We start from the raw sequence: 25659 nt of genomic DNA, 5'->3' as shown, positions 1-25659 counted from the left end.
CGACTCGTAATTCGTCGCCGCTCCTGGCGTAGTTTCGCTCGTTGTAAATCAACCGATTCCGCGAATTTTCACCGGTCGAGAGGCAAACGATCGAGGCACCCGTAGATCCAGAGGAACGCGCACTTCGATCGGAAATTATGCGACAGGTGGTTGGGTGCAGCGCGTGTCGGCTTAATCTGAGTTACGACGACGTTGCGTAAAGCCGAACTGCTTCCACGCACGATGGTCCTCATTGACCAATTTTTTACGAGTTCTGCCTCGCCTTCGGCCAATATATACCTACATATATATATATGTGTGCGATTTCGAAAGATTCGCGACAAACACGCTAGGTCAATTGAAATAAAATGATTTTAGTTAACGATGTAAAGTAGATAGATTTACAGTAATGGTCAAAAATTTGGAATTACTTCGACGATTACATCGTATCAATCTTTCGTTGGTTAGATGTGTTGCAAAGAAGTGTGGTTAATTCGAGACTGATATTGTCAGATATCAATGCATGCATACGCACAATAATAATATAAAACTAATATAATAAAGGTGAAAGAAAGCGCAGAATGTATATGCATAACATGTAGAAATATATAAAATGATAATAAAATGAAATACATAGGTACATAAGTTGCGTTGTAATTCCGAGGAAAGCATTAGGATTGGTATAATATTAGCGGGAGAAAACGTGGAAAATAAATTGTACGAGTGATTCGCAATCGCAACAACGCATCGGAAAGTCCAAAGTGCTGCATCATAATTTTCTGAGAGTTTCGGATATCGTTTGGAAGTTTTAATATACCGAATTAATTAAGTTTAAGACGCTAAGACGTAAACGTACGTAAAATTCCACGAATCTCAGGATAAAAACAATCTACTGCCCCAAGCCTCCTCTGACTGAGTCTTCGCATACGCCACATTGAAACCTACACGATCAGTGATTATACCGCGAGACTTCCATCCTAATCAAGAACCTGTTACCAGGTCGCAAACATTAAGCAACATCGTCAAAGCGTGGTTCAGGTCGAAAGTCGCGATACGACCGACTAAAAGGGGCCTCGAGGGTAAGAAAAGGAGGAGGTGAAGAACTTAGAGCGAGGAACTGGACAATCAGGTGCGTTTAGACGGGCCGTTTTGCATCCTCGCGTGTTTTCGCATTCAAATGCCTGGCCGATGCAATTTAAAACTCGTTTGGGCGCCACAGTGGGGCCAGCTCTCACCGGTAAGAACACTTCACTGATTTCGTGCAGCATCTGGACCAGAGAAGACGAGGAACAAGAAGGAGAAGAGGGACAGGAGGGGGAGGAAAGAGAGAAAAGAGCAGGACCACCAGGCAAATAAAGCCCTGGAGTGGCTGAAGGCCAGTTTTCAAAAGGAAGATGAACCAACGTAGAAAGAAGCAACCTCTCATTGTCCTAGTGAACAGTCCTCTTTCACGGGTACAAAACCGACGATTCGTGAACCCCCGATTTCGTTTCGTCAATGAAATAAAGAGAAGAAAGGATTCGCTCGAGGGAATTCGCTTCGGGGTTCTTCGCTTCTTTGATTCTAACAATTTCGGTGTCAGGAAATTTTAGAGAAACGTCGGATGGAGACGTGTTATTTTCGGTGATCGTTGGGCTTAACAATTAGAGTTTCTGATTCTCGAATTTTTGTTTCGAGTTTCTCGAACCAGAATGACTTTCGAACTCTTTTCGTTTACATCAAACAGGATACCGCGATCCTGTCCCCTCAATCGCTATATGCAGTGAAATTAGCAATTAGCGATTTTCTTCGATAGGCTCTTCGTTGAAAAGCGTTCCGAAGAGATCGAATTGTAAATCAACGTTTTCTTCAGAATTTTAAGCCTGACGAAATACGTGGCGGTTGCAAGCTTCTAACCGGTATTTCTACTAAATTCGTCTATGGCACAAAAGCGTACGTTGTTCGTGTCAAACCTGAAATCCACTCTCTCAACGCAGAACCACAGGGCCTTAAAAATCTGCATAAACTTTTAACGTGCCATCGCCACTATACCAAAGAAACCCCTAAAACCGGCGGAGCTCTCCGAAAGCATGCAAGAAACAAAAACACAGCGAACCACGGGCAAAGAAACGGAGAAGCGAAGGAGAAGCTAGAAGAAGGCTGTGGCGGGCGAAACGTGGCTTCGAAGGGTGGAAGAGCGTTCCACCGAAGGGTATAGATCGAAGTCAACGATAGCTCCACGTAAATATGTACGCCGTGGCTGGTAGATACACCACCGCCTACCAGAGATACGTCTGTTTCGTAGCAAAGGTCGAGCCGGGAGATCGATTTGCATGTCACTGATAGGAATCCGCTCGAGTAACGACGTATACGTGGCTGTGCACGCTGATCCGAGCGTGCGCGCGCGCGCATGCTCGCGAGACCCAGTGACGGAAGCGGCAGACAGTTCGAGACAAACGATCCGATATCTCCTCTGTGCACACACGCGGGGCAATCGAGACAGCCAACCAAGAGTGCAAGCGGACGCTCCGGCCAGCAGACGAATGAGAAAGTCATCCATCGTAACACGATAATTATTATCATCGATGCTCGCGGCCGGCTGGCGAGCGAGCTGCTCTCTGCCTCGACCGCTGCCAACGACCGCGAGAATAATCGCGACCGTGCTCTCGCGGAGAAGAGCTACGGGATCGTGAGCAGACGCTACACGTATAGGATGGCGAGGAGATTGGAATTTTTCAGAAGGTAGCACGAGGGTTTGAGATTTTGGGAGATTGGACGTACGGAGATGGAAACGATGGTCGAATTTTTCTCTTTCTAAGCCTGTAAACCTGCGAGTCATTCAATTCTTCGATGTTCGAATCCTTAAAACCTGGATCCTTGAATTTTTTAATTCTTCTCAACCATCAAACTATCGATGCTTTGAATTTGTTAATCCTCGGATCTTCGAGTCTTTGAAAACTTTTTTTGTATTTTTAAATCGAGGATGACAACCATCCATCGACCTATCGACAACTTCGAAAAAGGTTTTCCCTCCTTTCCATTTGCTGGATACAGCAAGCACAGGGAAACAGAATCTGCTGTGTCTGCGTGATTGTGCGTTCGAGGAGAGGTAACGGAAAACTGGCGATCCTGGTATGATTCAATGATCCCGTGGGGTCACGTACATTCGTTCATGCGCGACCGGTCATCAATATGGCGGCGAATAACTGTCGCCGCTAGAACGGGCCCTCACGAGGCTATCATTACTGATAATTGCGGTTGGCTGACACCTTGTCCCACCCGAGGATCCCCTTATCCACGGTCGCCGTGTGTTTCTTGCCTCGTCCACGTCGGATCGAGCCACAAATGGACGGGAGCAATACGACAACAGGATGTCTGCGGGAAAAGGAAGAAGAAAAAGCCAAGACCAGAGGTCGACCAGTCTTCTGACCGGTCGGGTCTACAGAAAATTTGACAAAGGCCGTTTCGAGAAAGAGAACTACGACCGATAAAAGATCCAACTGCCTTCTGGATCTTTCTTCCTTGGATCCTTTCTTCTGCAGATTCTTTCCAAGTGTTTGTGATTTCTGAGAAAAAAGAGCGTAGTATTCGAGAGGTAAGATTTATCGCGAGGATTTCCACAAATTGGATTTGTCGTCGATTTCTTTGCACTTTTTATTTCACAGTTGAAGTTCGACGACTGTCGTGTCGCATACCATAGATTTCCAGATCTCCATAAAACTTTTTACCGCGTCGTCTATCGTTTCTTTTTTCATTTTACAAGATGCGTCGAAATATTTGAAATTCCTCGTGCTTTACTACTCTAACTGGTACAAAGTAATAACTAAATATCTTAAATTAAATGCAGAAAAACGAAAGATGGTGGAAAGAAAATGACAAGACCCGAGTTTTATACAGCTTAGAAATGGTAGATGGCTAAATACAATTTCCTCGGATGTTACAGATTGGTTTTCAAGCTTCGAGAACAACGATAAGAAGTGCTTGCAAGATTAGCGTGGTACAAAAAATTGAAAAGAGGAAAGAATTCGAATTAGGACCAGCGACAAGCCCGGAGGACCATACGGATAAAAAGAAATTGTAATTTATACGTCGCTGTGCCGTCAACGTGGACAATAAATCCGCTGGCGCCTCGGATGGGTTTAGTCGGTTGGACGAAAGATACCCGGGCCGCCTAGGGTGTCCATTATTCCCAGATAATTACATACTTCTCCCTCAGGAATTTTTGAAATGAGTTTCAGCCCCGCTACGTGGCCACAGCTTTCGTCCGGTCCGCCTTCCACTCTCGATACCTCCGCCAATAAGCTTTTCTCCCTTCGTGAAAATCCCGCAACCTTCTCTAGAAATCTCGTTCGCCGTGGAAATTCGATCAGCCACGCTACTACCGTACAAATTAGAATTAAAGGAGAAACGCAGTCGAGTTTTCCAATTTCTCTTACGTTAATGCCGGATTATGTAACTAAAATCGTTAGTTTAAACACGCAAACAGTGATCCTGAGCGTCTTAAACTTTTCGATCTATAAAGTAACAATCCTACAAATTAACATACAACGAATCTAACTTTTTTAAAATGTATACATAAACGATACATCTTCCTAACGACCAAACGCCTCGTAGACTAACAAAAATTAGTCTAACAATTGCCTATCTCCAACTAAGACCCAACGAGTCAAAAAATCGCGAGATGCTCGCTTTAGAAAAATATATCGTTAAACGCCAAATGTTAGGTCGTCCGAAAAGTTTCTTTCGTTTTATAAAGAAATAATAGACGCACAGTGTTTTTCATTTTATATTAGATTATTAGATTATGCACGCATTAATAATGGAGATAGAACGAAATGGGTCATACCTAATTCAATAAAATAATATAAAACAGAAATTGTTGTTCATCTATTATCACCTTATGTTTACCGTATTATTATACATCAACGTATTTCCGACTATCATTACAAGTATCTTCTGCAAGCCGAATATTTCGTCGAATCGACAGAATCGATCCGATGGTCTCCGATCGCATTCCATTGAACCGTAAAAGCCAGCTTCCGTGTTCCGGCTAACTGTTCACCGTGAGGGCATAGCGTCTAGAAGGACGAACACGAAAGAGAAACGGAGGAAGACGTGGAGTTAAAGGGACCAACAAAGACCGACGACAGAGGGGAGTAAACGTTGCTACAGCCCGTTAAGCTACAGTCTCCCGTCGCTGGTTCGGTCTAGTTTCGAGCCATCGTCGGACGTAGAGTCTCGCGTGAGCCTGATTGCGGTTCGAACAGGTTGAAGAGTTGGGTAATGGACGCGCCCACGTCTCTACGTTAGCGGTACCAGCTTCTGTTATCTTCGCCGCTTCGAATCAGCTTCGAGCCGACAGTTTCCGCTGGACGATAACGGGCTTCGTGGAATAAGGGAGGATTAGGGGCTGTACCAGACCACCGGAATCGGGTATTAAACCGGTAGATACTCGGCGCGTTATCGGCAATGGGCCATTGATCCGAGTATAGGGCAATTCGTTGCTTCGCATTGGAAACATATTTTTGTACATTGGAGAATGGGGAATATTCCGAGGATGTTGGATAATCGTAGGATCGAAGTTTAAAGATTTCTATCGCCGAGCATGAAGTTTCCGATATTTTCTATCGTAAAGTATGGCTTTCTTACCAAAGTTTTCGTTCGAGTGGATTTGCTAGCAGATTTACCGTGAATACGTTGGTTAGAATTTGAGACGTATGAAACTCCGGCGTACATAAACTATCCAATCATTTCTACCACGTAAAAAATTAACGATGCAATTCAAGTTGCGTTTGCACCTGCTCGTTCACCTTTTCCGGTTTCGCTTGACCTAAGATCGACGCGGCGGCGGCAGCGTTGCGATGATAACGGTACCGTTTTCCCAAAAATCTAACGTTATGGCTGCGTTTCAGCGCGATAAAACGCGTACGAAATACGATCGTCGCGGCTTCGCTTTATCCGCTTCGAAAAGGACGTAGACAGTCGACAGCGTCGAGAAATTAACGATACTACGGCGTTTACAGCTGGTGACTAAGGTTCGTATGTGATTTTCCTATCGACGTAAAACATCTGGGTTTCTATGATTTGAAAGACAGATTCATCGAACTCATCCTGTCTCACTGATCGTATTCTTCCTCTAATTATACATATAATAAATATTCCACGTTGGATCTGTTGAAGTAATTACTTCTAGGAAAACTCTACGTTCTTCTGTTGTATACCTATTACCCGACACATAGAATTTAGTGAAGTAAATAAAAATGAAAAATGGAGAGGTTGATATTATTGTGCCCTTGAATATGAATGTTGTTTTGGGTTACAAGGTCTAGAAACAGAGAGCTATAAGTAGATTTTTATTGCTGTGTCTTGTAACTTTCAGCTAGAGTTACACAACAAGGTTCATTTTTTTGGTAATGTCCTTTGCTGTAAATGTACCAACATGCTTCCTATCACATTCCATGGTAATGTAACACTGTTAGAGCGAGGATCTGGATCAACATACACTTGCACTTATTTCTATATATATTTCTACAGATTCATCCACGCGTTCCTCCTTATCTAATAAGATAACATCAACAGGATCGAAGCGTTTCCTTGAGCAATTATCTAGACAGTACAAGATCAACGTATCGATGCACCGTTATATGTGCATATAATTAGATACAAGAAAAAAATGTGTAAAAAATTCAAATCACAGACACGCTGATTATTTTCCCTATAGAAAGCGAAGAGATTCGACACAATGACGTCTGAATGCAAGCGCTTGCTCTGCCGACACCGCAAAGCCTCTTAAATTCCAAAACCACCTTTTATCACGATGTCATAATACAAAGCAACGCCCCTCTTGGTTGAAGAGGCGCAAGATCGCGGCACATCCCATACGAAGGGTGCAGCCAGGCAACGCTTAATGGCGCAAATCGTCGAACAAAAGTCTCATCGAATGGATCGTTTTCACGCTGTCGTTAACGTGATCGAGCCGTCTGAGGCCGCGAGACTAATAGGAAACGTGTCGTCGATGAGGTAACGTTGCAGAACGCCAGAACGACGTCGAGATGACGAGGCCGATAACGACATCGAACAAACAATGCGAACCAGCCATCGTCTTCTCTCTTTTTATTCTTGCCCCTCGTGAGGCTCTGTATACGTAACTACTCGCTCGCCTAAACGCCAAGTTAATCAGCTGACCCCAATTAAACGATAGCCATCGGCCAGACCAGGCGAGACGCAACGGTTGCGTCGTCGATAAATGTTAATGAACCGTGCACGTAATAGCGTGGAGAATAATAACCGGGGGAAAACGCGGCCATTAACGACGCCTTTGTTCCACCTACGATTCTACCGATTATCCTACCGGTCGCGTTAATATCGTAACGGTGTTCCAGCGCCAATTACAGTACAGTTTAATTGCGAGTAACCGTAAACCCTGCTGACCAACTTGTTCGCAAGATGACGTTAGAAGAAGGTGATGGTTTTGAAGAAATTGTTATATACGAGTGAACTGCGTGTTCACAACTCTGTACTAGAATGTTATTTGCGTTTCACTCTCAAAATACGAATCAAGATTACGAATGATCATTGACACTTTACGATCTACAAATTCTGCTAATGCTACTAAAGAAACATTAGCCAAGCCAGAGTGTTCGTCGAGTGTGGTACTTTCGAGTTTCAACGTTCCGCTCTGTAAGATCATCCCGGGAACCATCGAAATATATTATAAAGAGGCTACGATCGACTCGTAATTTACGCCGGTGTCAAGTGGCTAATTCATTTAATTAGGCGCGCGTAAATCAAGCGGAGCGTAGAAGCTGGTAATCGGGGCGAGTGATCAGCTCGCCTCGAGAGGCCATCCTCGGCCATGACGAAAGAAAGCGAACGGATCGAGAAAAGGAAGAAGAGACGCAACAACGACGACGACGAAGAAAACGAATCGTTCGCGCTCTCGCGGCTTTATCGCGAGTAAGTAAGTACTCGTGGTAATTAATGGCGGATCGGCCGATCCAATTTCTTTCTTCGATCTTCGGGCAGAAAAATCGCTCTGGCGATAATTGCGAGAACCGCATCGATCGCTCGCGTAACGCGGCTAATCGTTTCCAATTCAAACGACTAATCCCCCGCGCTTCGGTTCGTCCTTTTCCCGTAAGAGGATTTGCATAATTGGCCACCGGTGGCCATTTCGCGTAGATACGCGGCAGCCATTCGACGAACGAACAGGTAGCGAGAGGAGTTCCCTTGAGAAATGCCAATTCCAATTAACTATCGATTATTAGGCCCGCGCCAGCCCTATCGAACGGATTACGCCTGTCCCGTTCAGAGAACCTTGATAAATGCTCGCGACGGGACGCTACCATTCCTCGTTTACCTTTTTCGATCGGTGATTCGCTGGTTGCGACTTCGCCTGGAACAGAGGAGAGAGAATTTCGAAGATGCTGGGCTTAGCGAAAGGAGTTTTCGTATTTACGTGGTCGAACAAGATGCAAGTGATCGAGTATGCTTGACTCTGCGTACATTTGTTTGACGAAGGAGGATTTCGATATTCCTGTTTCTGAAGTTTCGTTAAGTTTCTATATTTACAATCTTATTGTCGTTCGACCGTGGACGTTTATGGAAATTAACGTTTTTGTTGATAAAAAAAAAAAAATGGAAAATACATAGAAGATTGCTTTACCTATGAAACGTTCGAAGAGCGCTGTACTTTGAACATCTTATACGTAAAATATATTTTCGCATGTTCTATACACACAAAGCTCGCCGTCCACTAATCGTCTACTTAGCACGAATATATTTTTTAATCTACTCGAAAAGAAATTTTATAGGAAGAAGTTTAACAAGCAAGATAATTAGAATTTGTGTAAATAAATTATGAATAAAACGGAGCAAGGTTGTTGGCAACATTGTACAAAGCGCCAGCAACGTCTGGATGATTCCGACCTGTTAGCCCAATTTCACATTCCATCTCAAGGACGCCCAGAACGACTCGACGAAGAACAGGGCGAGAAAGGGACAAGACACGCATTCGCCGTACGTAGCGCATTATCTTTTCGCATTTTTCGACCGAGATTATTCTCGAAACGAATGGCCCTCTTAAGGCCCGCGACCGAACCATTAATCTGGCTTCGGTGATGGCCAAGTTGTCGGGCGCGCGCGCAAATCGGCCATTGCGAATCCTTTAACACCGTATCGTAATGCCATCCCCCATCAAACGTCGTTATTTTAATTTCGTTTTCGCGTGTCGTGGCGCCGATAATAAACTACGGCCCGCCTTGGTATCCAGTTAAAAGTTCGATCCTCCTCGACCAAAGGAAAGTGACAATCTCTGTATGGCAATACATTATCGAATGCATAATATGGTAACGTGAGTCCTTAAGATCGATGTTGTTGAGGATACTTAACGTCGGTTCGTCGAGGACTCTTTGTCGAGATCGATAATACGCCACGAGATGATAATTTTATTTTTAGATCGAGATCAGCAATCGTTGTATGGGAAAATAATATCGAGACGGAGACCTTGAAAGGTGGGATAAGATTGGTTCAGGTAGAAAGCTGCTGATATTATTTTCCCTTTTTTGGTCAGTCAGTCGACTTTGATTTGAAAGCAACAATTACAAAGTGGCGAAATTTTTAAATCGATACGTGTTTCGCAAGAAACAATTAATATTAAAAAATCGGCTCGATCGACTCGTGAAAAACTTTGATAAAATATCTGATAATTCCTGATCGACGATGAAATTAGATTCGACGATTAGAAAAATCTCCGGCTATGTTATACTAGAATTCCATAATTTTCATCGACGTATATGTCTCGACCAGTGAACGCGTAAGAACACGTCTAAATTTACAATTTAGCCATTCAGAAACATTTGCAAAAAGATTTCCGACGTATCTGTCAGGTAAAGTACAATGTCCATACCGTTAAAGAAAACCGCGGAAGACACAGTTTACGGTCTTTACTCAGCCATCAGTCCGGGTTTAAATCAATTCTGACGGTTTCCAACGTAACCACGGTCATCGACGTCAAAGAGGAAGAGTCTAGCAGCGAGATTCGCGTCTATTCCGGCGTCCACGTCGGCCTAGACGATGTCGATGGTATTGATGGTGCTGACGATGGCCGTGCTCGGCCGCTAACTACAATTGACTCCGACCTCTGCTGCTCCTAGACTCCGAGGGAGCCGCTTCAAGGGGCAGCTTTTGATTCACTGCCTGCCATAATGTTCCAAGCCTGACAGTTCACGATTCCTCAACGATGATAACCGTCCGCCATTCGTGCCGCGCCGCTTTGTACGCTCTGGAATATCGCCTCTTTGCGTTAGAATTTGCAATAATATTGCCGTGACTTGCATTTCCCATTTTTTCATAACTCGATTGCGTTCAGTTAGTTAGGTCGAACGAACGAAATACTTTTGCAATTCCATCGAATTCGGTAATAAAATCCTTTACAGCGAATACACGGTAGAAATTATGTTTGGGAATTTAATAGACTTTGCATATCAAGCTTAGGACATTTCCTCAGCAATTAAAAGAAGTTCCTTAAGGAGTTTAATTAATTAAACAAATTGTCACAACGAAGGACAGAAATATTTTGGAGAAGAATAATTCGTTCGAATCGAAGCTTCGTTTACTTACGAGTAAAGGATTAGAAAAAAAATGGATTAGAATTTTTCGCTTTAATCCAAGTATGGCCATTATCCTTGCAGAAGGACGACCGCATAGTAATTTGCAAGAATTACAGAGTGTTAAACAGCGGGAAGAATATTTAAAGAGTGTCTAAATCAATGGACTTTCACTCTCGACATGGCTGCACAATGAGATTCCTTTTTGAATGATACGCATCTGAACGTCCTTCGTATATCGAGCACAAAGAGCCATTATGATCGTCATAAAGCAACGCAGACAACGTTCATTCCGGTTATGACCGTTCGAGTGTTAAAGAAAGACCGGTGTTTCGTGTTGTTAACGCGTTCGAGTGGTACGCTGAACGTTTCGTTAGTGGAACGATCATTTTCGCTGAATGAAACCGTATCAGGACGCTAAACGGATCTGTCAGTGGCAAAGTGGATTTCGACAACGCATCGATTGGCCGTTTGCAACGAGTGTATCGAAACGAGAATTTGCGTTAAACGATAATTTAACGATACTCACGTGCTCGTCCACCGAGTACGTCAGCTCTCCATCGTCGTACAAAACGAACCATCTTCTCTGCCATCTCTGAAAAATAAATTAACAAGAATTCATCAGTGATATATTTCGCGAACAAAAATGCGATGCTTGTTTAAAATATTTACGACGAGTACTGCAAAATTAATAATTCTTCTAATAACTTTGCAGAGTTACGTACCATCTATGTAATAATACAGGGCAGAAATTTGATTGTTTCAGGAATATATGACAAAAAATTCTGCAAAATCGATCGTTTTTCAGATTATTTTATACATCACGGTGTATCTTTCACGCAAGTAGAGTTTCAGAAACTTGGAAGCGTGTTAAAAGGAACGATTAGTCCGGAGCAAGGGACAAAGAACGCGAAGAATTCACTTTCGATGACACCCGGTCGTTTTCGTGGAAACGCTTATTGCATCAAGTGAAAAGAATTCCGCTGAAACCAAGGTCGGACTTGTCCAACTTACATGCAGGAATCTCTAAGTCTCTGGACGTGGCAGCTGGACAATTAGCACGCCGCGGCCGTTAATTAGGAACGAAGCTTAAGAAAAGAAGCCGTACAGCGTTTAGTCCGTCATTCGTCGCGAGTTTCCCTCTATTTTGTAAACTTGCCAGGTTCTTCCCGTCACTCTCAATCCACGTTTCTCAAATTGAAGGAAAATACGAAAGGATCGTAATCAAGAAATCCCTTTCGTTCGTCGCAACTAAAGCGAGATTAGATCCAGAAAAATCCAACAACTCCGGCTAGTTCGTCCAGGCGCTTGAAAATTTTCGCACTCCACCGACGCTCTGTTTCACTTTCGATTATCGCGTTAACAGTTCACTGCGATCGCTCATTGATCACCTTGAGGTGCATAGTAGGTCGGTGATAGTGCTGCTGCTGGTATATGATTTTTGTCTTCATCCGGATTGTCTTCTTCTCAGTTAGGAATCGTGGAGGAAAAATCGGTCTACCAGTGCCAGGAGTTGAACCTGGTCTGGGCGTTAACCACTGCTCTGCCGTCGTCCGGTCATAGTTTGGTATCGAGTGCCGCTACAACCTACATTTTAAGGGCTACATTTTCCGCGGCTTCGCGTCCCACCACGCTATCTCAACGATATCGAAGCGATAAGCGTGGGCACGTAGAATGAAGCTATCCGGTGGACACTTAACCGCGTAACTGTGACTGGTTTTCGCCGGCACCCTGCAAGCGGTTACAGTTCACGAGGGGTCGATTCTCGTGGGTTGATGATTCGCGAAGGGACGGCGACATCGTCGTTGTCGTCGAAACAGGCAGCCTAGGTACCGTTGCAAAATCCTCCTCCATCCGAGAACGAACAGAAGAAGAAGGATAAGAAGAGGGATACGAAATAAAAGAGAGAAAGAGAGAGAGAAAGGCGAGATTTCAGCCTACACGAGGCGGCGGTATCTTCATCTGGTAATTATTCAGCGGGCCTCGTACGCGAGAGCCGCGGCACGTGCGTGGGAAGATCTGTTCGTGAAGGAAGAGGAAGAAGAAGCGGACGAACAATGCCGCGGGATTGAGACGGCGCGAGAGAAAGCACGGAACGAGCCCGTAATCTCTTCCTCGTGGAACGCTCGCGAGCTAGCGAGCTGCAACGCTTCTCCGCGCCGTGGCTTCTCGCTTCAATAGACCTCGTGGGGAACGTGCGAAAATCCGCAAAATCCCTCTCCCAGTGGTGCACGCTCGGCTACCGTGCCATACTTTGGAACAGTTTGCAAACGCGGCTTTAGATTTACGACTGCTAGACTGCGGATTTTTCTACAGTATCATATTTTTACGTTACTTTCGCTCGAAAGTTTCTAACGCGTCTATCTACGTTCTTCTGGCGTCGCTTGAAAATATTCATCGCAATCTGAATGCCGTAGCAGAATCGTGTTAATAGCGACATTAGAAACAAAATATTCGTTTGCTTAAGGAAGTCGTTGTTTCTTTCCAAGTTCTAACACGCTCTAAATTTCCAAGCGGCTATGCATGTGCGCGACAATAGGGGAAGCTTCGTGAATGAAAAGGGAAAGGGATGACGAAGTAGGGTCTAATGTTAATTTTAAAATCGGAATTGGTGTTCCTGTTGCTCGCACTGATTTAGTGTGATCGATGGCTCGAACTCCTTTGAATGTATAATGGTAGTAGTTATATTCTAAATAGAAACTGTTTCGGATGAAGGAGGAAAGAAAGAGATAAAGTAGGGTCTCACCTTAAAATTGATTAGGTCGATGGTTTATACCGTTTGGGTGTATAGTGACGTAGACTGTGTGTAGGTTAAATTATTCGTTAAATTCTGCGTAGGATGGATCGCGTTAAATATTTAAGGATGAAAAGAAGAAAAAGAAGAATTGGTACTTTCGATACCAACGATGTTTCCGTAGATGATCAAAATTCTAACTTTCCAGACAATGGATGTATTTAGTAAACGCTGAATAGCGTGGCAAAGAAGCAGAGAAAAAAGTAGTTAAGGTGATTGGTAATTAAAGTCGGTCGACGTTGTGTAAGAAAATAGGTCTGTTCTCGAGCGTGCATCGTAATTTCGTGCATCGAGGGACCCGCATATTCCTGACCTACCACATCTTCCTGGTTTGAACAGCCGGTCGTTAACACCGCCCACCAACCAGGCTGTTTCTGGTTCAACCCGTTCTGTTCATTTCGATCATCGATGAGTAAAATCACCGACGTTCCAACAGTTACGACCGAGATAACGACCTGGGCTCATTCTCTTAACACTTGTATCTGTCCCGCCAAATGCGTTTCTACGAACGTACCGCGATAAAGAACAACAGGAAACGAGATTTGCCTCGTAAGATTTCTAGATCGCATCTTATCTCGCGATCCTAGAAAATCGCTCGATCGAATACGAATGAATGGAAGACGCTGGAATATCAAAAATATTATACGGTTTATGATACTTTTTAGCTTTAATTCGCTGAAACTACAGGGTAATCTCTTAATTTTCAATTACTCGGATTAATTTATTATAAATCGCCGTGTTGGAAGAAAAGTAAATATTCCAAATAATCAGAAACAGAGAAACGTTTCGTTGAATGATATTTCTTAAGATTATAGGTAACTGCAGGCACACTGAAATACCGAAACTTGTGCAATTTTTTATCAAATAACGGTAACGAATCCATGGACAGTATCGATCGGTCCAACAGAGGCAACTTCGGAACGCTGACCTACCGCACCTTCTTCCGGGTACAGCGACGATCGTTTTGCATCGCCCACGGATCAAGGACTTCTGGTTTCATCGGCACACCAGCGTCGCGTCGATCATCCGGGACGGGATGCTTCCTCGAGGGGGAAGCTGGATAAAAAAGGTGAACATACCACTTTGTCACCGGTGACACGCGGAATTTCGCATCGCTACGATCCAGAGAACGCTTAGACACGCTTTTAGACACGTCTCTAATTTATGTCAACTCTATCTCGCATAATATAGATTCGTACTGACGCGTTTACGAATGAGCACACCATTATTGACAAATTTTTTATCATCTTCAAACTTTAATCCTTCGTCTTATGATCTTTTATTTACTATTTCGATTTTTCGAGACCTCTTCTTTTTCTTCTGCTTTTTTTCTTTTTTCTTTTTTGTCCAAGTAATTACAATCACCGCTAATAATACACTGCCGTATCCTGAATAATTCAAAATTATCAAGCGAGAGATTAATAGCATGCTCGTTAAGAGCGAATTTCAGAATATTGAAATATATCGTTGATAATACGTAGTCTTTGATGCAAAAATCTGCCTGTAAGATTTGAATAATGATTCGTGTCACGAAAGCAATGAAGTTTCGCATAATTAGAAGCTTCAGCTTCCCGCGTACTGCACACCGTGTACAACGATGCACAGATAAGAGAAATATAGCAAAGTCATAAAAAGCATCAGAGAACGAATACAATAGAACGTTTGAGTATGATTCATGTATCTCGTTACGTTCCTACATGCAAATCGTATGACTAAGACAAAACCGAAGACACGATTTTCTTGAGAAACTACGCGTCGCGTCGTCTACACTGCTTATAACGCTTACAGCGAAAGCATTAATCCAAAACATCCGACTGTTAAACCTAATGATCACTAAACTCACACTATACGTACTTGAATTTTGCACGATGTCACAAGACTATACACAATCGTTGCTGAACTGGCTACATCGTATGTCAAAGTTTCTAGTCATAGAAATTATACAAAACGAATGCAGGTAGTGTAAATGTTTCATGGAAGAGAGATTTTAGAATTTAATATGTTATCAAACAACGTCAATTCTCTAAATTTGATTTTGATTAAATATATATATGTCGAGTTAGCATTGGGGTTATGGGTGTTTAACCCCTTAACCTACAACTATGGATATAGCCTGTAGTAGGTGATCGAATCAAACGTAAATATTACGGGCATAGCCAGTAATACGTACTACACAAGTCGTGCGAATAGCTCGAAGGCTGCGCGAGCTTGTTTACGTTTTCGGCCCAAAATTCTCGAACGCAAGTTGTAGGTTAATGGGTTAACGAACCTTCAATTGGATTAGCCATTTTTCATTATACAATATAGACGATGGTTAACGGTACCAATATGATTCTTACAGAATGAAGTTCACCAGCAATAAACAATCTCACTACACAATAATAAGTTCTCACTAAAGACTTCTATTATATTATAATAACAACGATTACTCAGTCCCTAAATCAATATAATAATAAATTCACAAGGTGATTATATGACTATTACAGAATTTGACAATTAACCGTGATTATTAGATACTCGAGATGCTAATGACGATAATCTTAGGTTCAATAACGAATTGTCAACAGTCCAGGTGGAACTGAATTTATGTACTTTACTATGTACCTCTCTGTACTCCTTGGGTCAATTCCACTTTTAAGGAGAGCTATACAACTATGTCATACCTCTTGTTAGGTAAAAACGTCCATCCCCTGACTGTGGCTACTTTTAGCGACCAGATGTGTCGCTTCGAGCCCAAGCCTGCTGTCATAAATCTCGGTCAAACCTAATCGGATTGAATCGTAAACAGCTGCTTCTAAGTTTTATTACTTAAGTACAGCTGCAATAAAAAGTTTAGACTAAAGTATTGAGAATTTTGCACAAAATTCCAAAGGAAAAGAAAGGGTTTCTGTCACTCTTTTCAACATTTGAAAAATATGAATAACATCATGATTGTGTCATAATTTCAAAGCTCTTTTGATAAAAACGCGATAAAGAATGACGCTTTTCAATTTCAACGGTTTTCGACAAAGAAGAAATTAAATTAAAAGGGTTAGAGAGAAGTAAAAATAAGGACGGCTGGGTAAATTAAATCGACTAATAAAAAATAAAATTCCCTAAGAATAGCTTTAGATAAAAATGCAAACAACATCACAATCTGCATAGTGAGTAAAAGGATGGTGGCATCGCGAGCTTATTTAGTATTCGCCGGGAAGGTTTCCTCACCGAGCGTTGAAATCACCGGTTCCCGGCCGTTCTCCGCGGCGTTATCGCGTCGCGATCGTTCCCTCCGCAGATCCATCGATTACGGAAGTTAGAAAGCGGTCCAGTCAGCGGGCACCGGCTACGAGGAGGCGAGTCGCGCTTCCAGAACGAACGCGGACGAATTTATTATCGTCGGAGCACGCGTTGATGCGCGCTGATGTTCAGCGCGAGGATGCACGTAACGTCGAGCGATACCATCACGATTTAGAGCGGAATGGTTGGCGCGAAACCGACGTACGTGTAACCGAGGCGATCTTATTGGATAACATCATTAAAACGTATATACAATATTCGATAAAATAAATTCCTGAAAAAAAAAAGACAAAATTGAAATACCAATAACGACAATAGTCTTGAGTTTCGCGGAAATTTCAAGAAAAACTTCAGGCTAATTTAGTATATTGGTAGATCTATACGTTGTTGTAGACACGTTATTATAACACTACAAACGTTTGCAAAAGTTGTAATATTTTATCTCGATCGTTATTCTTGACGAAGAAGATGATGGTAAAAAAAGAAGCTCGACGTTATTCCATAACGTGAGATTCTAAGAAACATCTCTTAACAAAGATTAATAATTATCACGCGAAGAATATCGGGAAAGAGGGATCTTTTAAAAGAAGCATAGAAGGTGTTCGTGACATGGTAACTTGGCACCGAACGTCTCGACTTCCCGTGCGACTTCCTGGTCACCGATCAGCTTGTATCTTCTTCGACTCCGTGTCCGTGTTTACCTCACGATTCTCGCGTGGCGTGGTCATAGCGTAGCGTGCTACCATGCATAGGCTGCCGCTATCACTTAAGCTCCCGTGTACCAGCTGAGAATGGGCGAGGTTGCTGAAGGGACCAATCTGACCTCAACGGTAACGTGACCTAACGATACTGCTGGCGATTTCCCTGATCAAACAACTACGACTCTAGTCCATCCTATTTCCCGGTGATCCTCGAGGATAGTCGTGCCGCAGGAATTTCAACATTCCCTTCCACGCCAATTCAGTACCCCGGCTACCTTGTCTGCTTCGATCGAGTTCTCTCACAGATTCGCAACGTTAAGTTGAAACGGTACAGGAGCATGATTCAATAATTACAGTTCCGTTTCGATAAAAGTCGATATTAATTTTCCCTAGGAATTTCAAAAACGATAAAATTTGATAAATCTTCTAGAACACTCAATTACGTCTGAATTCAACGCCTGTTCCTGCGTATCCCTCTCTTACGAACACGTATCATAAATTTCTATAAAGTACGACAAGGATACTTCCAGCGAGACAACGATCCTTCCACATGATTGAACCCACGAATAAAACGAATCGATTCGCGGCGTTTTCATCGACCTTGCGAATCAGATCTGTTATCCACTGTTGGTCCGATTCAGAACGTTCCAATTTCACCAAGGTACTTCATGGTTATCGATTATCTTCGACCACCTAACCGTCCATAAGGAGTAGCGGGCACCGAGGCCAACGTTTAGTCACGGTGTCTTATCAAGAATGTAGGCTACCGGCGTGGTTTTCCTGTTGCGCGAATATATCAATTTACCGTATGTATCGCGCGGCGCGATCTAGCCGGCCCATCGGTGGCTGGAAACACCCACCGTCATCGTACGCGTCGGAAATCGATCGATCGAGCATCTATCGTGTCTCTCCCTTCTCAATCGTCTTTGTCTCAATCGTTATCTCGTCTCTTCTATCGGACGTGTATCGATTCGTGCTACGAGACCAACAACGATCCATTAATTAATCATTACCGCGTTTTTTCATCGGTTCATGCCTGCTGGCACCCTTGATAGAATAATCTACGACGAGATCGGTCGTTACGGCTTTACGTGCACTTCCTAACGACTGATCATCGTATCCGTGCAATCCGTCACGATCGACGCAGACTCCGGTCATGATACGTTCTCGTATCGCGAATCGTCTCAACATCACGACACTGTCGACTCGTGCAGGTTTTCGATGCTTTTGCTTTTATATAATAGCGATCGCGTGACGCCGGATCGGAACATCGATCGTTTTATGCGCCATCAATGTCGATCGCTTATAACTCTCGTTGATACGATAGGATACTCGCAGAAGAAGAAAAAACTTGAATCAGACAGATCGTGCAAAGATCGTTGTTTTTAATTTTCACGGGATTGAAAAATCTAATTCGAACTCTACGAACTCTAATTCGAAAGTACCGTACATAATTGGCCAGATTTCTATTACCATACTCTGTACGATATGATTCTTTACAATTGAAACTTGCAAACGAAAGGACCGCTGTATGGAAATCTCGAATTAGAGTTGGTAGCGGATTTTCGTGAAGATTGAAAACAACGATTTTCAAATGAACTTTGCCGTACATAATTAGCCAGATTTTTATTACCATACTCAATACCATATGTTTCTTTACAATTGAAACTTGCAAACGAAAGGACCACTGTATGGAAATCTCGAATTAGAGTTGGTAGCGGATTTTCGTGAAGATTGAAAACAACGATTTTCAAATGAACTTTGCCGTACATAATTAGCCAGATTTTTATTACCATACTCAATACCATATGTTTCTTTACAATTGAAACTTGCAAACGAAAGGACCACTGTATGGAAAAGTTCATTTAAAAATATTTCGTACAGTATAACACGCAATTAAATACGTTCGTAGAAGAAGCTGTGTACAGGTGTTCGGTCTACAGTACTTTCATAATAAGCCTGTGCACGAACAAAGGCGTCATCTATATTAATAAATCACTATTGCTACTTGATTATCGCCGTGCAGCCAAAGAATTCTCCGTGGAAGAATGGGAAATATGTAGGAGACAAAGATCTACTTGTTCTCGTAGGAGGGAACGGCTACCGTTACACGCGCGGCTCTTTACGTGGAATCGATCTCGATCTCGTTGGTCTGTGCACACAGGTGCGAGCGGTCACGTTCGACGCGCAATCGATCCGAAATGCAACGAGCCGATCGAGTCAACACCGTCCGACCGCATTTAATTAAAGCTAGACAGGTGCATCGGAGAAAGCACCGGAGGACTCTCGTCGTCGAGTGAAAGTCGCCGGCAAAGTCAGCGACGAATGTCCCGTGTACTCTGTGAACGCTCGTGTTTGCTTGTTCAGTCGATGTCTTGCTAATCGGTTAACGTGTGCCGGGCTGAACCATTGTGAGGAACGGTTAGGATAATTTCAACAGTACATAAACATTTATTGGCTGTGAAAATGGATGCTGCAAAGAAATATTCCGACGAATATCGTTTCATTGTCTAGCTTTATTCTTTCTAGGTTCTATTAAATATTTATTGAATTAAATGACGAAAGATGAATAATCAAACGAAATACTCTGACGAGTTAAATGCAGACACATTCTTTTTAAGCTACGATCGAAACGATTTAATTGCAGAATTTTTCAACGACAAAGGAAAAAGTTACGCAATGCGTTAGCACTCGAAGAATTTGATCGTTGTTATTGAAAGATTCGTGTATCACGAGTTTCTATTCACGCTGAAAGACCATAGATGGTGTACGTTTACCTGACCTATACTAAACCGACACAAAGCATATTAGGGACCGCCCCCGATATCGGGAAACCTATAATTAGACCGGTTTATATACCTCTCACCTATGAATACAACCCTGAGGAAATCTCATAAATGCTAAATACAAGAATAGTAGGCCATTAATACCAGTCAATTTCTTGAAACTTAAATACCAATAGATTCTCTCCTTTCTGTTAAACGTATTTAGCCTGTATTTTTCTCTGCTCGATAGATTTCCAGGCAAATTACATACCGCTAAATTTCTTCAACTTCTAGTACGTGTTTTACACGTACAGTTCCTACGTGCTCTATGATTTCGACTTTATCATCTTCCCAAAAGGTACGGTATCTTTTCTAACGCTAATCTCTTAAAAATTGAATGATTCCAATTCTTCCATCCTCTACGGATTAACATCTTCCCATTAATTATCTGCAAATATCATATAAATTTGTCAATTTACCGATTATCTAAAAACGAAAATACAAAAATTAAGATGCGCGTGCAACAAGAAGCAAGTGGAAAGAATAGCAGTGTCAGCCCGTTTCTATTTCGACTGGCGGAGAAAAGAGAAAACATCGTCTGCAAGAGAAATCAGCGAGGTTGTTTAAAAAGCAGGGGAATCTGGAGCCGTGTGGTCGGGAGCAGGTTCGACGTTATCAGCCCGCGTATGCAAGAGTCGAGGGAGAGAAATCCTCGACCTTGATGAAAGCGGCGCGTAGCCACGGTGACTAACTGGTTACAAAATATCTGGCGTGTTCATCTAACGCGTTGAACGACGGGGGGACGTTTTCTCTTCGCGGGAAAATCGGCGGCCTCTCTAATTAAACCGTTTGTTAAACGAAACGCATCGAGGGCTCAGCGCCGCGAGAGCCAGCCAATTAAAACGATGCGATAAATCATCGTAGAGAAGGTCGCGCTCGCTGTGTTCGGATACCCGATGATGAACATTCGAGGGCTCGATTATCGAACGTAGCCTGATGAACGGGCTGGCGAGTCCTCGGGGAACCTGTTCAACGCGAAACACGATTGCGGAATTCGAGTCAACGTGGCCGATGAAGGTTAAACAGCATATGCAAAAGATGATCGTTATTCGAGGGAAATGTGGCTGAAGATGAATATTCAGACTCCAGTGTACGAGCTTGTGATTAACCCTTCGACAGTGTAATAAAGCGACGAACAATTTGAAGAAATAACGATTTAGGAAATGTTAGAATTATTAGGTTGTCCGGAAAGTTTCTTTCGTTTTATGAGGAAATAGTAACGTTCTTTGTTTTATATTATTTTGTCGAATTACGTACGATCCATTTTCTTCTGTTGAGATAAACACCGCGACGGACTTGGTTTCACGTTTGTATGAAGGTGCATTGTTGTGAAAAACACGTTTGCGGGAGAAAGACACTTTCCGGACAACCTAGTATTTCCTTATCGTCGAGACATCTAGCATTTTCGTTAAATATTTAACGATTTGATTGCTTCAATCGTTGATATCTCTTAGAAATTCGAGATAAAACGCTTTATACCAACCCTTCGACAGCGTAACAGAGTGGCGGAAAATTTCGAACGAATTACTTAGAGAGTTATTACTTTCCTACGTATCTTACATTTTCGACAAACATTTGGCAGTCTGCTTGTCTCACTTGAGAAAGATAAGAGAGGCCTGGAGCGGATGTAAGGAGGCAGAATTTGAATGAACGTAAAAGATGAGAATCACGGACTCGCAGCGAATATAGAAGACGGGTTTGTGCAAATCAAGCGAACCCAGACCTTGAAAAATTACAGCACAGCTCAAGAAAATGTGAGTCACGGCGATCCAACGAGTCTACTAAACATGCAAAATAAAATTTCTTGGATTCCAGGCGAGTCTATAAATGAAACATCACACGGGTCGAAACGGATAAACACGTAAGTCGTAAAGTACAATATAGAAATATATGCACATATATACATCTGCAACAAGCGAAAGGACTCGTTAAAGGACAAATTATTAAAACAAGAAAATATTTAACCCAGATTTTCATACAAATTCCCGCGTTAACTTTGTTTTCAAGAAAACGATGATTAATTTTAGAGTAGCTACGATGGTAGATCTCGGTGATTATACAAATTGCAAGAGCAATCAGCGATCCTGTTAAAAAGAAAATAAAAGACCGGCTTAACAAGCAATTGAAGAAAAGCAGGTCGTCGATCATTGTTCGTTTCCACGCTGTTAGCAATCGTCGCTGGAATTTCCAAGCGGGTTACAAACGACCATGGAAACGATATGGATCTGTTTATCCAGAAACAAGCAAGTGGAGTCGCGGGTCACCGCGTTTCTGGCGCTATGGCTCGCGATATGGTTGAAATAGCCCGCGAATTCACCTGAGGCGAGACGATGATCAACGTGTCGACGACTCGTTAATTTTTACCTTCACGGTCTGCCGGCCGTGTACCGCGATAATTCGTCGCTTTACGATTATTTAACCGGCCACACCTACGGGAAAGATCAAACGTGCCGATCGTTCGCAAGCTTTCAACGATAATTGTACGCGCGCTCAATTTTCTTATCCTACGATGTTTACTATTTATTGCGATATTTAATGGAAACATTGTACTGTACTAACTTATACTAACATACTTGTACTAATTACCTAAAAGAATAACACCGTAATAGAATAATATACACGCAAAAACTTAACTTTATTTTCTTTAAGTTCCAGTCAAAAAAGACACTACACCTACTTAAGTCGTCAGAAAGTTTTTCTCCGACATATCGCTCTTGAAAGTGCAAAAAATAGTAGAAACATCGGAGCAAATATTTTGCAAATCACATGGTTTGCCCGTCAGATTAATTTTCTTTATCCGGCCGATATTTTTTATTTCGTTTCTACTCGGATTAAATTGTACACGAAAGTATTAAAATTGACCTACGTGAAATTGACTTTTCATAAACATTTCACTTCGTAATTATAGAGATCTCCGGTTGACGAGCAAAGTGAACGACAGGTTAACATTTTTGCGGTAGAAAGTGCACCGGATGTTTCTCTACTCTGCGCTTCCGAATGAATGTCGCGTCGCGTGGTTGCGTTGAACACGGCTCGATAACCTTTCACCCCGATTTCCTTTTCCGGCTGCTTCCGAGTTCTGTCTCGGATGTAAATTCGAAATTTCGCCATGGAGGCAACATTCCGCCCACGTGGGCTCAACCTCGACATCCACCTTGTAATTTATTCGCGCCAAATACGTCGGATTTACGAAGCCACGAGGACGATGACGCGGAAGGCCTCGTAATTTTCTGCGTTGCCATAAGCTTCATAACCAACACGGTGTACCGTTATCGTAGAACAAGAGAGAAACCGTACAACACTTGACATTGAAAGAGTTATATATCGTCCGTATCTTCGCGCGAATCTACCATTTTGATGCTTGCAAATTGTTGTACTTCTCTGAACAAACTACTTAAGAAGCTAAATTTAGAAATCTACGCCGCATAATGGAGAAACGTATGTTTGCAAGCAGATAAAAGTAGCAACCATACGAATTAGAAACTTTCACTCATACATGCCTGGATCGTAAGAAGAAGACAATCCTTTAATCTTTCGATTCCTTACGGAGATTTCTCTAAAGGTCTCCGCGAATACTGCGTCTGCGTTTGTAAACTTGTTACACCACGGTAATTAAAACCTCTTGCTCGGTATACGGAGGTATCCATTTCCAAAATGTCAACGCGAGTAAATATCGTTTCTCGGAAACTAACTCCGTGCCTTGTATAATAACAATTATACCGTAGCTATACGAACCACGCTAGAAAACTCGTTCAACTGCACGAAGCATAATATAATCCATATTTTTATGAACGCGTCTGAGAAAAAGTGAAAGCCAAATAAGAATTTCTCTTATTTCCACTAAACGTTACAACGAACGCGATCCTCTGGATATTTCGTACGAATTTTCTATTCTACGCGTTCCGTGTATTTTCGCGTCGTTAAATTTCCCACAAACGCGTAAACCACGTCGGTCCAATAGTAAGTTTCCGACGAGATATATCGCGATACAAAAAGCGAGAAATTCTCAGAAAATAAAATAAATAATCCTTATAAAGCGAATAATCGTAGTACATCGACGAACGCAAGGACAAGACCGTGAAAATTCCAGTGTACTTTCCTCGCCTTCCGCTTTGTCCGTTTCTCTTCGCCACAGCTAATCTAATTAATTCGCAAACGAAATACGGTTACTCGAGGTGTGGAGCGGTCTTTCGATTTGAAATTAAAATATTGACGCGCAGAAGCATGAAAACCAAATCGAACAAGCTATGGCCGTGTGCTCTCTCGCTTGATATATTGGTTCGATTTCTAATCTTCCGCGGTCTATGCTTCCGGCCCCATAAAATATCATTGGTCGTACGTCACGGCCGAACCGTGTCCACCGCTGTAATTGGTATTGCATCGCGTGGCAACTTCCTTCGTCGACGTCATCGTCCATGGTCGCCTCCATGGCCGATCTGCATAGACGATTATGCGAAAATGTCGGCCGAGATGCTAGGACCGGTAATATAGGCAGGATAAATGTGTCGCCGACTCGTGTTTTCTGTGCGTCTGGCCTCGGCCGTAGAATTATTGGCTTCCAGAGTATCCCTTTTGCCTCGTCACGTTCGGAACACGTACGGATTAGTCGAGCTGCGCTTTCTTGTTCGTTCGCTGTTAGTAGGAAGTGAATCAAGGCGATGCCACGCTGTTGTTTCTTGCTCGTTCGATACAGCTACAGCGAAGAAGATGGTCGGTGTTCAAGGTTGCTTCGTGCCGCTATGAGTCGCGCACATGTTGCCACGGATAACAAGAATTTGATAGTTTCTTCTATTAATTATTCTTCGATAATATCGCTTTTGCGTATTATGTCTCGGAGGATGGAGCACCGGAATGAATGGTCGACTCGTGGTGAAAAGTTGCAGCCTCGGTGGATTCCTAACTTCGTTCTAATTTCAATAGAAACTGGCGACCATCGACGCGTAAATTATGCACCACGTTCGATATTTGTTCGGTTTTAACTTAGCTACCGGAGAGGATCGTAAATCAAAGCGTAATAGCGAAGATTCGAAGAGAACGAGAAGGAATAAGAGACGAGGCGAAGGAAGTAGGATTCTTGAGTCGTTGATACATCCAGCTTCGTTCGCGCTAGTTGCTCAAACGTCAAGTAGCGCTTCAAAGTATACGCTTAGTGCTTGTAAATACTTTCTTACAAATACTCGTGTACGTACACTTTCGCGTTCAAATCTCGGTTGAAAGAACGATCCTTGTGATATCTCTTCCGATGATGCATCTGGCCTGAGAAAGTCGAACGCCCTCGTTCGAAGAATCGAAACAAAACAAAAAGTATTTAAAGTCCCTTGTCCCCTTTCGTTCCCGTTCTGCTTCCTTTGGATACTCTTCGTCTTGTTTCTATTCCGCTGCTGGCATTGTCCTCTCGGCGCGAGGAGTAATGTAATGGGATCCCGTACGAACGGGCTACGCCATTGTGTCAGGATTTATTGGACGCGGCCGTGGACAAAGGTTTGTCATTGCAAATT

The 25659-nt window shown here is 42.8% G+C and overlaps 1 protein-coding gene across 4 annotated transcripts in view; it reads right to left on the bottom strand.

Moving 5' to 3' along the window:
• LOC126915941 (protein outspread) overlaps positions 1-25659 on the bottom strand; it is a 212640-nt gene that overhangs the window by 81114 nt on the left and 105867 nt on the right. For all 4 annotated transcript variants that reach the window (XM_050721144.1, XM_050721145.1, XM_050721147.1 and 1 more), the window contains exon 3: positions 11095-11160. In XM_050721144.1, coding sequence (XP_050577101.1) covers positions 11095-11160 — 66 coding nt within the window. The remainder of the gene's footprint in view (positions 1-11094; positions 11161-25659) is intronic.

The sequence above is a fragment of the Bombus affinis genome, chromosome 5 (assembly GCF_024516045.1).
Source record: "Bombus affinis isolate iyBomAffi1 chromosome 5, iyBomAffi1.2, whole genome shotgun sequence".
NCBI lineage: Eukaryota > Metazoa > Arthropoda > Insecta > Hymenoptera > Apidae > Bombus > Bombus affinis.
The sequence above is the reverse complement of the archived record's forward strand: the minus strand, read 5'-3'. Positions and strand labels throughout refer to the sequence as shown.